Genomic DNA, 15000 nt, shown 5'->3' on the forward strand with positions numbered 1-15000 from the left:
AAAAAAAAAAAAAAAAAAAAAAAGAAGAAAATTATTTCAATTTATAATATTGTTCATTTTGTTATGATATAAAACAAAACAAAAAAAAAAAAACAAAAAAAACAAAAAAAATTGATTGATCGTAATTTTGTTTTTGTTTTTGTGTTCACACCTGAAAGTAAATAACTCCACGTGCTTTTTTCGAGCTACTATCACTGTAATACGTCAAGGTCTTCCTCTTACGATCGAAAACGAACCATCGTTTGTTCCAATGATGAAACTTTTTACTCATCTTTGACAAATACCCACTGCAACTGGTAGTATTAACCGTGACATCATCGATCAATTGTAACTGATGTCCGGCAGTTTCTATGTGATGCCTTAGATCCAAGGATTCTGATTTTATAGGTAGATATCTCGTTAGTGGCCTCTGAAAGGGTTTAATAGAAATTATCAATCTCATGAGTCAAATGTGGATACAGTGATAACGATAACGAGGATTGAATAAGTTTTGTCCATTATTGCCGTGATATTTATTGATTAACAAATCGACAATAAATTTTCTTCGATCTGACAATCGTTACTTCCAATGAAAAAAAAAGAAGAAAAAAAAAAACAGAAAAAAAAAGAAAGAAAGAAAAAAAAAAGAATCTTAAAAATTGATTCATTTACCTGTAGTTTAGCCTTTTCTCGATGTTTGACAGGTTGAAGTGGCCCGATAGTATCCATTTCACTGGAGATCTGTGAAAGAGGTCGGCTTCCGTTTCCGTCAACGATACCACCACTGTTGTTACTGAGCCTTTCCCCTTCCATCGACGTTCTCCTATCATCTCTCATCTATGTGAAAAAAATAAAAATAAAAATAAAAAAGAAAAGAAAAGAAAAAAAAAAAATAGAAAAACAAACGAAAAAAAAAATGTAATCTTATTTATTGCTTCGATTGTGTATGCGTGCGATAGGTCAGTATATATAATGTAATCCTAAAGTGATGAAATTTCATGACCTATTCCAAATTTAGAAATTGATAACAATGATCTATAAGAATAGATACCGAGAATGTTATATCATTCGTATTTATTTAATAATAAAAAGAGAATGATTCTTTAATCGATTTTAATATATTATAAATAATAAAAAAAATATATGTTTGCACATACATATATATATATATATATAAATATATTTTTGTCATTTATTATGTCATCAATTAATTTATTAATTATATAATATATTATTTGTTATACGATATAACTTTTTCTTACGATTAATTTCTTTAAATAATCCAATTTTAAAAGGAAACATTAAAGAGAATAATTAATTTTAATTTTTATATTTAAATCAGTTATGGTAATTAAAATTTTATTATTAAAGTCAATTAATGATTCCACGTGAAAAATATAAATTTAATCGTGTAAAAAGTCACGTTCATCACGTTCGTTGAAGTATTTCATGCGTTTTAAGCATACTATTCGAGTGAGGGAGTGAAAGAGAGAGAGAGAGAGAGAGAGAGAGAGAGAGAGAGAGAGAGAGAGAGAGAGAGAGAGAGAGAGAGAGAGAGAGAGAGAAAGAGAGAAAGAGCGTGACTTCGCGTAAGGGCAGTCAATGAGGAAAAATTGCTTAATGAGGTGGCCTCTGAATGAACTATACAAAGGAAAATACTCCTGCTACTCATAATTTCTCACACTTCGTACGAAGATCCATTAATAAACTTTGACAACACACAAGAATCAATAATTACTACATATTTTATATCAGTAATACTATTTTAATTTTACTTATATTTTTAAAATGTAATTTAAAAATACCAAAGAAAAGAAAAAAAATGAAAAAGAAGAAAAAAAGAAAAAAAAAGAAAAGAAAAGAAAAATAGAGCACTTAGATCGTTAGTATGACATTATGATTTAATAATAAAAAGAAATAAAAAGAAAGAAATAAAAGCAATTATAAGAAAATAATAATATATGACTATGAGGATCGTAAGCATGATTTATTATTAACTTACGGGATTTTTTCGAATTAATTTGTTCCTTTTAACTTCTCTTTGAAAATAATTCATCCACATGAGAGACATTTTAATTTCGCTTGATTTAATTTAATTTAATTTAATTTAATTTGATATGATGATATGATTTGATTTGATTAAATTTGTTCTTTTTCTTTCTTTTTTCTTTTTTTTCTTTTTCTTTTTCTTTTATCTTTATCGAAAGTTATCGTATTATTTTTTCTAATTGGAAATAAATTTTGACGATTAAAAAATATATATGTGTATATATATATATATATATATATATATATATATATAATATATATATATAAGGTATATAATAATTTTTGGAACAGATTTAACGATGGCCGATGAAACGAGAAGACAAAACGAGAGCAAAATCGAAACTGCCGTTTATGTCAGAGATAGAAAATATCTTCGACAATCTTCGCGTCAAAGATTTGTCCTCCTCTCTCCCACTCTTTCACCCTCTCTCTCTCTCTCTCTCTATATATATATATATATATTTCGATTTTCGTCCTTGCAAAATTTAACGAGAGTTTCTTTATGTGGTCGTTCTATAGAATAAGCATTTTCTCGCTAAAACAAACGATTTCTAGAACAGTTTACTCGTTTTATTACGCAGCATCCAAAAAAGAGATAGAGAGGAGACAGAAGAGAGAAGAGAAAGAGAGAAAGAGTAATGCATTCCATGAATAGTACCGAATAAACCAAGCATTCGAATGAAATTCTAAGAAAATTCCCTTCAAAATTGAAATTCCATTTAAATATAGACAATTGGATCTTTCCTCGTATTTTCTCGTCACCATTTTGACGTTTCATTGTTCTATTGAATTTTTATAATATCTCTGGCCAAAAATTATCTACATAAATCTATATCATTATAAATATTTAATATATAATTATACATATAAATATTTCTAATAAATTTTTATTTAAAAAAAAAAAAAAAAAAAAAAAAAAAAAAAAAAAAAAAAAAAAAAAAAAAAAATAGTAGAAACACTCAACTATCGTTCATTTAATTTTAGCGGATTAAAAACAGAAAAAAGGAAAAAAGAAAAATTGAAAAGAGCATCGAATTCTATCTAGTTTTGTTTTCCTTTTTATCTTATATCTTTTTTTCTTTTTTTTTTTTTTTTTTTTTTATTAAAATATAATTCGCATAAAAGAATTTCACTTTATAAAACGTTTTTACGAGCAGAATATCGCTTTTATGGAATATTTTTATGAAAAATCTGGGGACGCACACGTACATTCAGAGATATTTTTAATTTTTCTATTTCTCAAACACTCCTATGATAACTCCTCGCTATTCTATTTTTCTTTCTTTTGTTTTGACCCTTTCATTACATTTCTCGAAGAGTTTTAATCTTTAATGCACCCTGGTTCGGTTGCTTCGTCCAGAGCTCGAAAAGCACCCCGTTATTACAACCGTGGCCTAGTTACGATTTGTTCAAAAGAAACACGTGTAACGCAAGTTTCTTCTCACGAAACGACGAAAACGTTTGTCCCAGAATGTCTACTACTTGCGAAATTCAGTCTCTCCTTCTTTCTCTTTGTTCTCTTATTTGGATAATAATTGTAAATGCTCATTTTTGGCTATACTGTTAAGTAAGATTTCCTTATTTTATTTAACATTTAGTAGCTCTCCCTTTGTTATTATTTATTAAACGTAAAATCTTATTGCATTTTTATTTGCAATAAGTAAAATTGAACAAAGTTTTCTTTAATTATTTAAAATATTGTTATCTTATGAAAGAACAAGTAGTTATTTTATTAATTATAATATTAAAATTATTAATAATTATAATATAAAGAAAAAACTAATTTTATAAACACCCCTAACTATAGGCAATATTCATACACGTGTGTATAAAGGACAATATTCTTTTATACAGTTCTTTCCCAGCGCTATCTAGCGATAATATTATTGAACTAATTTTATAAACTTGTGCCCCTGGCGATAGGCTAAACGTTAAACAAGTACGTACGAAAATTATAATCAAGTTTCTGTTGATGTCAATAAATTGTTTTTCTTCTCAGAATTCAGTTCAATAAAAAATATATGAAATTAATAAAAAAACATGATGATTTATGCAAAAACCAGAAGAAAAACAAACAGTTTTATCATTAAGAGATTTACTATTATCTTTATCGAAGCTTCGTAAATGTAAGCCTGACACGATTAAAATTTATCTTTAGCCAATAAGATCTATGGATACCGATTTAGCAATATTATATTTAGAACGAACTTAGTAAAAGTGTTTCAATTTCATGAAGGATTATTTCATGTATGCGAATATGAGATTAATGAAGAGAGAGAGAAAAAAAAAAAGAAATTAAAATTTCCATTGAAATTGAATTAAAAGTAAGGATCGATAAATTAATTTGAATTAAAACAAAACAAAAGAAATAAAAAAAGGAAAGGAAAAAGTAATTGGAAAAAGAATTGTTTAATTTAAATTAATTAAAAAAATTAACATTAACGAATGAATGTCGATTAAAAAATAAGAATTATTTTGTTGAATTAATTCGTCAACGATAAGAAATGAATAAATATATGATAGATGAAACGATGATTGCATAGTAAACATTTTGCGTCAACTTTTCTTTTTCTTACAATAGAAGACGCATTAAGACTAACGAAAAGCTCTTACGCAAGAAGCAAATGTACCAGAGCAATAGCTATTAATTAGGTCATGATGTAGTTTTCCAAGCTGCATTTACGTCTCGATCGTTGTAAAACATCTAACGATATCTCGCGTTAGTGAAATTCCAAAAATACTCTTAGCGACATATAAGCTATCTCTAACGAAATTGATTTTTTAACGAACCCAACGATTAGTACGTGGTAATTGACAATGAATTAATTAAAACGTGTCGCATTTCGTAATCGACTAGAAAAAAAAAAAAAACAAAAAAAAAAAAAAAACAAAAATGTAGTCTACGAAAAATTTCGTCAATGATTATCATTGACTCGCTCGTATCGTAGATACAAGTTTTGATTTTAAGTAGCTAATCTTTCTGAAATTTTATCAACGATTCTAATCACAATATAAAAAATCGTTCTAATCGAAAATACGATCCTATGGCTTAATTTTTAATGAAGCTTTTATCCAATCGAATTCCACAACGGAACAGAGATCGTACGTGTAAGATTTGAGATTAAAGATTTGTGTACTTACGTTATCATTTTGAAGCAAACTGTAGGAGTTATTAGACGGTCCTGGACTGGGCGATGTGAGTTCCGAAAGTTTGCTTGGTGATAATTTCTCGCCGGTTCCACCGTCTGCTCCGTCGCTACTGCCGCTTCCACTATAAAAATAAAAAAAAATATATGTATATATATATATATATATATATATATATATATATATATAAAACAAAATGAAGACAAGAGAAAGAGAACTAAACGATGAATCGTTCGTTTTAATAATATTATCAAGATTTGTAATCAAGGGATGGATCAAATTTTGTTTTTGTTACATTTTTCAATAATCACTTTTTCAAAACGATGAGGAGAAATTATTTCATTTTTATTATTTTTCTTTTTTTCCTTTTTCTTTCTTTCTTTTTTTTTTTTTTTATTTTTTTTTTTATTTTTTTTGTATTTTATCGTTCTTTCATCGCGTCCGTAAAAAATTTTGATAACAATTTTTAGATATTTTGTTGTTTGGATCGCGTTAAATTCATTCGTTAAACTAAATAGAAATAAAGGAAAGAATAAGGGAAAAGTAAAATCTGTTCTTCGTGTTTCTTCGTGAACGACTTGGTTTACCTTCGAAGTTACGTGTACGGAGACGAGAGGATCGCTTCTCTCTACTAGCGTGAACTTTAGCCGGTTTGCATAGGAAAAAACGTACTGGGACGACTCTTCTACTCGTGACCGGCGAGACTACTGACGAGGCCTATAGTCGCGGCAGGTATTATTAAAACCTAACAAGCACAAAGTGACTTGGTCGACCGGTTCGACAGAGTGCCACCGGCATAGCGTTTGATTCTTCCATACAATGTGTTGTGAACGAGTAAAACGGCACTCCTTCGCATCTCGTTCTATGCCGTCATCCTTGATTTTCCCTCGTTTCTGCGACTTTCTTTCAAGGTCACTACACCAGTCTCATACTATTACGTCCTTCTATTTCTTTAGAAATATTCGAGGAATGCGACAGGACATTTTTATCGATAAGAATATATACGTATATATTTTATATATTACATATATTATTATTATTATTATTATTATTATTATTATTATTATTATTATTATTATTATTGTTATTATTATTATTATTATTATTATTATTATTACAGAAGATAATTTATATATAAATTGTCATTGTTATTATAATTTACATATATATATATATATATATATATATATATATAAATTATGAAATAAAAAAAAATAAAATAAACAAAAATAAACAAAAATAAAAATGAAAATAATGATGAATAAATTAAAAATTAATTAAACAAAATGAAAGGAAATTATTTATAGAAATAATTTAATATTCAGTGAATGAATTGAAAATAAATAAATAAATAAATAAATAAATAAATAAATAAAAAAAAAAGAAAAAAAGAATGAAGAGAAAAAAATAAACTTACTGTACTACAAATATTCTAATGATTGTTATATTTATTTTTTGAGATATAAATTATCATTGAAAATAAGAAATAGCATGAAACTCACAGACAACGTCGGCAGATATTGCGAGTTCGATTTTCCAAAGGATTATAACAATATTCACAAAGCCAATCCTTGGTAGAAAGATAATAACGATTGCTCGTGAACAAAGTGATCAGATTGCACCCTCTAAGCCTAGCCTCGTTCAAAATCGTTTCGCCTACGTTTCTTCCGTTCATCTTCGAGCATCATACAGAAACTTCTTCTTTTTTCTTTCTTCCTTTCTTTCTTTCTTTCTTCCTTCCTTAGAACATACACTTTTTCATCAGAGTTTATCTCTCAAAATCCACTGATAATCCACCATCAACGAAACTCTTGATCTTTCTTGCCAAGATCCAATCATTTCACTTATGTATATATATATATATATCTTCACTTATATATATATTTATATATCGTCACTTTTGTTCTTTTATTTATTTATTTTTCTCTCTGTTTTTTTTTTTTTTTTTTTTATTTCAAATAAATTTCTCAATTTATTAGGATAAAAATCAGTCGAAAAAAAAATGGTACTCGTCATGTAATGTAATGACTTTAATATATTAAAATTATATAAAAGAATTTGATAAATAAAATGATTGATTGAACAATCTTGGATATTAATTTATTAACTATATTTACAGATCAAAATATAGATCTTCAAGAATATTTTGTTAATTTTTAACATTAATACAATTCTTAGATATTTTATCTTTTGTACTTTATTATTGATATTAATTTATAAGTATTCGTGTAGATCGAATAGTAGAGAAAATGGATGTATCAAACGCGTTGATGTTAACGTCGACGAGCCGTGGAAAGACAGCGAGTTAGGAGAGATATCGTATCGCATGATAACGCCCCACTTCGAGTAGCAATGTTAGTACTCAGAATACATATACATATGCTATAGCAAATACATCAAGATCTGTTGGTTATATGTGTACGTGAGCGAGCAAGCGAGCAAGCGAGTGAGCGAGTGAGCGAATGTGTGTGTGTGTGTGTGTGTGTGAGAGAGAGAGAGAGAGAGACAGTTAAGAGGCCCGCTAAAACGTTTTATTGTCGGGAGCAATCAGGCTCGTCATCATGATCGTAACGTTCAATCGGTTTCCTTCCACGTGAATTTGAACTATCAAGGCTTCCACTTTTACTCACAACTCAAACAAATTTCAATTTCGTCATAACAATATTACGATTACGTTAAGAAAAATCCTTGATCAGTTTTATTTTTTCTAGACTTTGAAAACTTGTTGAACTTAATCTCTTTGAAATGATGCCAAGTTATAAGTTGTCGTTATTGTTGATGATGATTGTTTGTTGTTGTCGTTATTGAGCACCATCTATCAAGCTAATTGTTCTAACTTGTTGAACTTTGCCTTCTTATAATGGATGCTGAATTGTTTGCTGTTCTTGATCGTGTTGTTATTAATGATCCATTCAATTTTTTTTCATCATTATCGTCTTCTTTTGAAATATCACATTTGTTATTTAAAAATCCACTGATATTACACCGATATGAACACTTCAACACTTTTCAGAATATAAAACCTTCCTCTATCAGAGTTGACACTATACTAACGTAAGAATAATTCGTAAGAGTTTCTCGATAGAGATCCGTTATACGGATGGATCGAAAACGTATGTGGAATATTTAATAAGATTCTTCGAAGGGTCCCCGTTGAAAAATATTCATGTTGAACTATAGTAAACATGCGTCATCGATGTCCTTGTAATATCAAATATTTGTTCATTTTTTTTTTATTTCATTCACGTATTGATATAAACTTATTTTTTTTCTTTTTTTGCGAAGTATTGACAATACAAAATGTTGAAATGAAATTTTTTTAAGTACCAATGATTGCAAGCTGACTTCTTTCTTTTTTCTTTTTTTTAATTTGATTTATACGATTGAATTTTGATAAGATTAAACATTAAGATTACGAAAGTTTTGGAATATATAAAAAAAAAAGAGTACCTTTCTGTTAAGCCAGTTGAATAGCTCGAGGATTCTTCACCCGATTCAACGCTATTGAATGAAGCACAATTCATTTTTCTTTCTTCCCATTGAGAACGTACTTCGTCTTGTACACGCCTTTTAAGTTCCTCCACTCTTCTCCTTTCTTCGGAAATCACTTGGCTACCTGTTAAATTATATTATCGATTTAGTTTGTTCAAAGATAAATGAATCTCTTTTTCTTTTCTTTCTTTCTTTTTTTTTGAAACGTTTTTTTTTTTTTTTTTTTTTTTTTAAATTTTTACGCAATCTATAGTAATTGACCTTGTTTCGCTAAATGAAGCTGCCGATTTCTCTCAATTTCCTTGAGGGACTCTATAGTCTTCCTACCTAAGCTGCCCTGATTATTTACTATGGGAGAGTCAATGGTGACTCTGGAGATTCTGTCGAAATCTTCCCTGCTCGGTGATCGTTTCTCTTCGCAATTTTCGCAGGAATTTTGTGCTAAATTTTCGAGTTCATCGTTGATGGTTCGCAATCTGTTTCTTCCCTGAAAGAATATTACATGAATATATATTGAGATCAATAGATAGATATTTGTTTATTTATTTACTTATTTTTTTTTTTTTTTTTTTTTTTTTTTTTTTTTTTTTTTTTTTTTTTGAGAAAAGTTATCATTAGAATTTGCTTTCTTACTTCTTCTAATCGTTTCAAATGACCTAACTTTTGTCTCTCAAGACTTCTGGCGTCTTTTGTCGCCATATTGTTAGCTTCTGATCGTTGAGACTCCAAATTGTTTAACTGAGCTTTCTTCGCTTCTATTCTTGATGTCAGCTCGCTCAAATACCTAAAAAAAAAAGAAAAATAAATTGAAGAAAGAAAAAGAACAAGCTTAGAAAACAAAAAGAAAAGAAAAAAGAAAAAAGAAAAAAGAAATGAATAAAACATCTCTTCCAACCTTTGCAATTCCTCTCTGGTAGCAAGTTTACTTGCTTCTTCTTCCAGATGATGAAATTCTAAATCCTCGAAAGCTTTTCTCTCAGTCTCAAGGATATCTTGCTGAGCTGCCAATTTTTCAGCAATGTCCTCCTGTTCTCCCATCTCATCCGTGGAACACGTTAATTCTTCTTCCAATCTGGCGTAAGCTTGCTGAGCTCTCTGTACTCTTTGTTTAGCTTCTGCCTGTAATTTTGCTTGGGTCGTGTTATCCTCAGCCATTTCTCTTTCGAGTTCATTGATCCTCATCTGGACCTTTATCTTTTCACTCTCCTCTTGTGTCAACTTTAAAGATTCAGACTCGTACTCAGCTGATAAGAGAGCCTTCTCCAACTCCAGCTAGATAATAATTATTATTATCAAGTTTAAAGATGTAATGAAGATAAATGTTAAAAAAGAAAAGAAACCTCCCCCCCTCCCCCAGAAGAAAAACAATTGATAATAAATTTTGTTAATTTAAAAAATTACCTCTCTGCTGATTTCTTCCTCTTGTATTTCAATATCAGCAACGCTTCTCTTCAAGGCATCCATGTTGCTAAGAATGTGAAGTTTTTCGTTTTGCAAAAATTCGATGTACTTCTTTCTATCTTCCTCTTCCAACACTTTCCTTTCTTTATCAGCCTTGGCCTCGTTCGATTTCGCGTTATCCTTCTCGGAATTATTTCTTTTCGGTGTAGTACAAATTTCTTTGGATTTTGATAACATAGACAATTGTTCGATCGCTTCTAAAAGATCGTCGTTCGATATTGTCAATTTATTTTCTATCATTTCGCATGAATTCGATAGCTGACCATTTTTCTTTGGCATGGAATGATTTTGATTATTATTATTATTATTATTGTTATTGTTGTTGTTATTATTGTTGTTATTACTATTACTGTTATTATTATGATGATTAGTATTGCTGTTTGGAGATGGCGGTGGTGGTATCGATGATACGATTACGTTCTCGTATAAACTCAAGTTACCGTTGGAAGACACGAATCTTTCATAATTTTGTGCCAAAACAGTTTGTTGTTGCGTTGGAATTTTAGTACCGTTCAACTGAATCGTCCCATAAGTCGATGTCTCTTTTGTACTTTCTCGTTCTTCGCTGTTGTTGTTGTTATTGTTGTTGTTATTAACTCCGGCTCGATCGAAATTGATATTCTCATAATTGGGTGTACGAACTTGGGAAATCGAATTAGAAAAGCTATGACCACCCGTGTTATTCGTCCATTTGTTTGCTTGATTATTGTTGTTACTATTATTCGGTATAGCTTGTTGAATCGTAGTATCTTGGACCATTAGATTTTCCAATTTTTGTGGGATTTGATCTTTCGGATCGACGGGCGAAGTATTATTTTGAAAGATCACCTTTGAATTTTGTACCGTGACATTTTCATAATTATTCGTTAACGGTTGTTGTTTACATGTTTCAAAGGAAAAATGTGGTTGATTCTTCGATGGACTTTTAGGACTTTCGTATGGTGATACGTAGCCACCTCCTAATCGTTTGTCTCGTGGTAGGGAACCATTCGTTTTGATTCTGCAAAAAGAAAATAATTGTTTAAATGGAACAATATATCGTTGAGATTGAAAATAGGGATCATCGATAAAATCATCAATAAAATTACCTATTAGGTTGTCTGGGTTTGTCGATGGTACTTTGTCTTTCATATTCCGCACACATAGCTAAAATTTCTTCCAATCTCATTTTCTCTTGTCTTTCAATCTCCTGCTCTCTCAATCTCTCTTCCTGTGCCCTCTTTCTTTTATTCTCAGCCTCACGACGTTTGTTTTCAGCATCGATTTGCCGTTCACGAAGTTCCTCCAACGAGCAACCACTTCCTACGCTAGGTGTTGGACTCTTAACTCGACCATACGTTCTAGTCTGTTCTCCATTGTATTTAGGGTTACGATTAAATGCCGGACTCGGAGGTTGAATCCTCTTGATATTTGGATTCGAACCAAAATTTGGACCGACGGCGTTCCTAACTACACCGCTGGTATTACTAACGTTACTGTTGCAACGATTGGACGTCACCGAACCGTTACAAAGGCTTGAATTCGATCCAAATTTCTCCAACTGCAGGTATTCCGTTGTGGTAGTTTTTGTAACGATCAGACTCTGGCTCATGTCGAATTCCCTACCAACACCGAGATCATCTAAATCGTTTGATCTTTGACACGTCATACTACGAGACATTAAATCCGTACGAGACGTCGAGTTTCGTGGCATTACGAAATTCTGATTGCCTTGATCGTTCTCACTTTTATTATCGCGATAATACGGCTTGTAAGTCTTCAAATAAGTCTCCGCCGTTGAAAACATCTGTATTTGATTACGATTTAGGGTAGGTGAGTTTTGATAAGGTAAAGAACGATTGTGATCGAGCATAGGAGAGTTTTGATTCGGTGTATTAGATCTACTGTGATTTTTACTTTCCGTAGATTGACGATTGTCTTCGTAACAATGATGATTAGGCGATGACGTTACGAAACACGGCGTATTAGAACGACTTCTATCCAAATTCGTTAGATTCTGAAGAGGGGAATTATTGTTGCTCGATAAATTCGAACTGTTCCTTGCCGACGAATTTGGTGTTCTAGAATGTCCTAAAATCTGATCAGCCGGAACGTTAGTCGTTATACCACCAGCTGGGAATACTTTCGGTGATACACAGTTGTTTCTGTTTTGCTTAGCCAACATCTCAAATTTCGTTAACTTCCCAAGGAAGCCAACTTCGTCGTCCGAACAAGAATTCCTCGGTGACTTTCTTGGTGCAACCGGTGGCTTTCTTTCCAAGTGACAGCCCTCCTGAAGTTGATTATCGGGTAGAGAGAAGCTTATGGGTGCCATGGAAATTCTTGAATGTGGCAGTACCGATCGGAGTTGCTTGGCCTCGGCAGGGTGATTGAAGCGCATGTAATTCGATCTCCCTATCGACAGCATGCAACCTACAAGGTATAGAAGGATCATAAAATTGATGTTGAGTTACATCGTCATACGTCGATATTAATATCTTCAGAATAAATACAATTTATATATATATATATATATATATATATATATATATATATATGATTGAAAGATAATTAAATTTTGAAGGATCAAAAAGTAACTTTTGATTTTTTTACTTTTTGTGTGGGCAATTGCAAAAAAACAAAAAAAAAAAAAAAGAACAAAAAAAAAACAAAAAAAAAAAGAAAGAAAGAAAAAAGTAAAAGTGAACGTTTGATAAGTACCCTTATTTCTCCAGACTTTCTTTTGGGTCAAGACAAATTTGGTTCGTTCGAATATATGTAGCAGTATTGGTACAAGGTCTTACCTTGAGCGAGTCTCACCGATGAATTTATCGGGACACCATCGATAGCCGTGTTTCCATTTATGGGATGAAGAGTGACCACGCCGTTATTGTTTTCGATCGCGCAATGAATGGGTTCGACTCCGGTACCAGCCACTGGAATATCAGCATCCCTGTTCGAGCCGAGAGTAATTCTACCTGTATCGAAGTAACAACCAATATCAGAATCCAATTACACACAAGACTTCTATTCAGATGAGAATTTTATAAAAAAAAAAAAAAAGAAATAATAATAAAAAAAAAAAAAGAGACTTTTTAAATACGGAACAAAAAGAAAAACAAGAAGAAAGGAGAAGAAGAAAAAAAAAAAGGAAAAGATATTTCTAATTACAACATAGGAGTATTTTAATAATGAAAAAATTCTTTCTTTCGAGGAAGATCTTTCAAAAGGAAACAAGGATCAAAAGTTATCACACTCGAATTTATTTTCCATTCTCGTAAATCCTTGGAACTCTGAGTTCGCCGTTTACAAGCACGACGGGACCTATATAGTTATATAGAGCTAGGTAGGCTCTATTACATCTCGTTAGATAGAGAGGAACACGCGTTAACTGTAATCGATGTCTTCCAGTAGTTCTCAACTAAGCGCATTTACAACCAATAAAATCATAATTTTCTACGAATTAATATGTATATTTATTTGTATGTCATATCATCTAGGGATGATAATTATCAATTATTCTCAATCAATTAAATTATAATTTTTGAAATTTATTTATATAATTAAGAATAACGTCGTTTATTCTAATCTTGTTTTTTTTTTCTTTTTTCTTTTTTTTTTCTTTTTTTTTTTTTAAATCGATTATTCATCCTTTGTCTCATTTAAAACGTCATAATGGAAACGTTCATTCAGACATATTTCTTTTCTTTGTACATTTTGATCTTATTTCTTGGATATCCAAGATTAGATCGGTGCCTTTACGGTCGAGGATTTACACTTACTTTCGTTCGGTAATCGTCCGAGAAAAGAGAAAAATTAAAAATCTCGTTCTCGTTCGGTGCCCGGTATAATTCAGAGTCCGCGGCACGTATTCCGATCTCGCAAGACGCGAGTAAATCGCAGTGCATTCTACAAAGGACTGCAGTTATATTTAGTTTTGGCGCGGTTCTACTCTCTCTCTCTCTCTCTCTTTCTCTCTTTCTCTCTCTCTCTCCCCCTCTCTTTCTCTCTCTCTCCAGTCTCTCTTTTCTCTCTTCTTCCCTTTCCAAGCATTTTCAGTCTTTTTGGAAACCCATCCTCCACCATGTCTAAAATATATCTGTACCTAAGGGAGAACCTTTTTGAGTTATTTGGAATCTGACTGGACAGCTCGTTTTGAATTTCTTTGTTTCTTCTTGACTAATTTCATTTCTTATCTCAAATAATTAATACTAATTAAAAAATTTCATGGGGATATATAACGCACAGGATCATACTCCTTCGTTTATTTTAATTTTAATTGAAATCCACGCGAACGTAGTTAAATTTTTTCCCCCCATTGGTAATTAATTCAATCGATAATTTTCATTCATTAATACTTACATTTTCATATTATAGATTAAAATTTTAAGTAGTCATGATTAAAACGAAATGAAAGGGACCTTTCAGTTACTTAGAATCTGACAAGGCAATCTCTTTCAATGTCTTATCTTATTCAAACGATTTTTTTTTTTCTTATCTTAATTATTAATTTTAATTAAAACATTTCTTACGATTTGCATTATATTACGCGTTAATTAAAATGCTAATATTGCTAATAATGTTTTTTCTTTCTCGGGCAATTTAGCTGATACATTTTTTTTTATTTTTTTTTTTTTTAATTTATACATGATTATTTTCATACTACTTATTTGGGAGTTATTAAAACGGGTCGAGATAATATCAATATTTCTTATTTCTTTGAGGTATATATATATATATATATATATATATATATATATATATATATATATATCTATGTATATCTTGTCCAGTTAATCAAGAAGGATTCGAAAAAGAATATTTCTTTCACGGTGAAAGAAAAAGGAACATCCCTTTCGACAATATAATCTTCACGATCTTTCGACATAATCG

General features: G+C 30.6%; 1 protein-coding gene across 1 annotated transcript in view; it reads right to left on the reverse strand.

Annotated features, from left to right (window-relative positions):
• Positions 1 to 15000, reverse strand: part of LOC124954562 (pleckstrin homology-like domain family B member 1) — a 45934-nt gene that overhangs the window by 914 nt on the left and 30020 nt on the right. Inside the window, exons 3-12 of the mRNA XM_047507691.1 lie at positions 12912 to 13085; positions 11217 to 12540; positions 10069 to 11128; positions 9563 to 9939; positions 9301 to 9451; positions 8929 to 9154; positions 8626 to 8791; positions 5170 to 5299; positions 652 to 816; positions 152 to 409 (exon numbers count right to left, since the gene is read on the reverse strand). Coding sequence (XP_047363647.1) covers positions 152 to 409; positions 652 to 816; positions 5170 to 5299; positions 8626 to 8791; positions 8929 to 9154; positions 9301 to 9451; positions 9563 to 9939; positions 10069 to 11128; positions 11217 to 12540; positions 12912 to 13085 — 4031 coding nt within the window. The remainder of the gene's footprint in view (positions 1 to 151; positions 410 to 651; positions 817 to 5169; positions 5300 to 8625; positions 8792 to 8928; positions 9155 to 9300; positions 9452 to 9562; positions 9940 to 10068; positions 11129 to 11216; positions 12541 to 12911; positions 13086 to 15000) is intronic.

The sequence above is a fragment of the Vespa velutina genome, chromosome 15, assembly GCF_912470025.1.
Source record: "Vespa velutina chromosome 15, iVesVel2.1, whole genome shotgun sequence".
Lineage (NCBI taxonomy): Eukaryota > Metazoa > Arthropoda > Insecta > Hymenoptera > Vespidae > Vespa > Vespa velutina.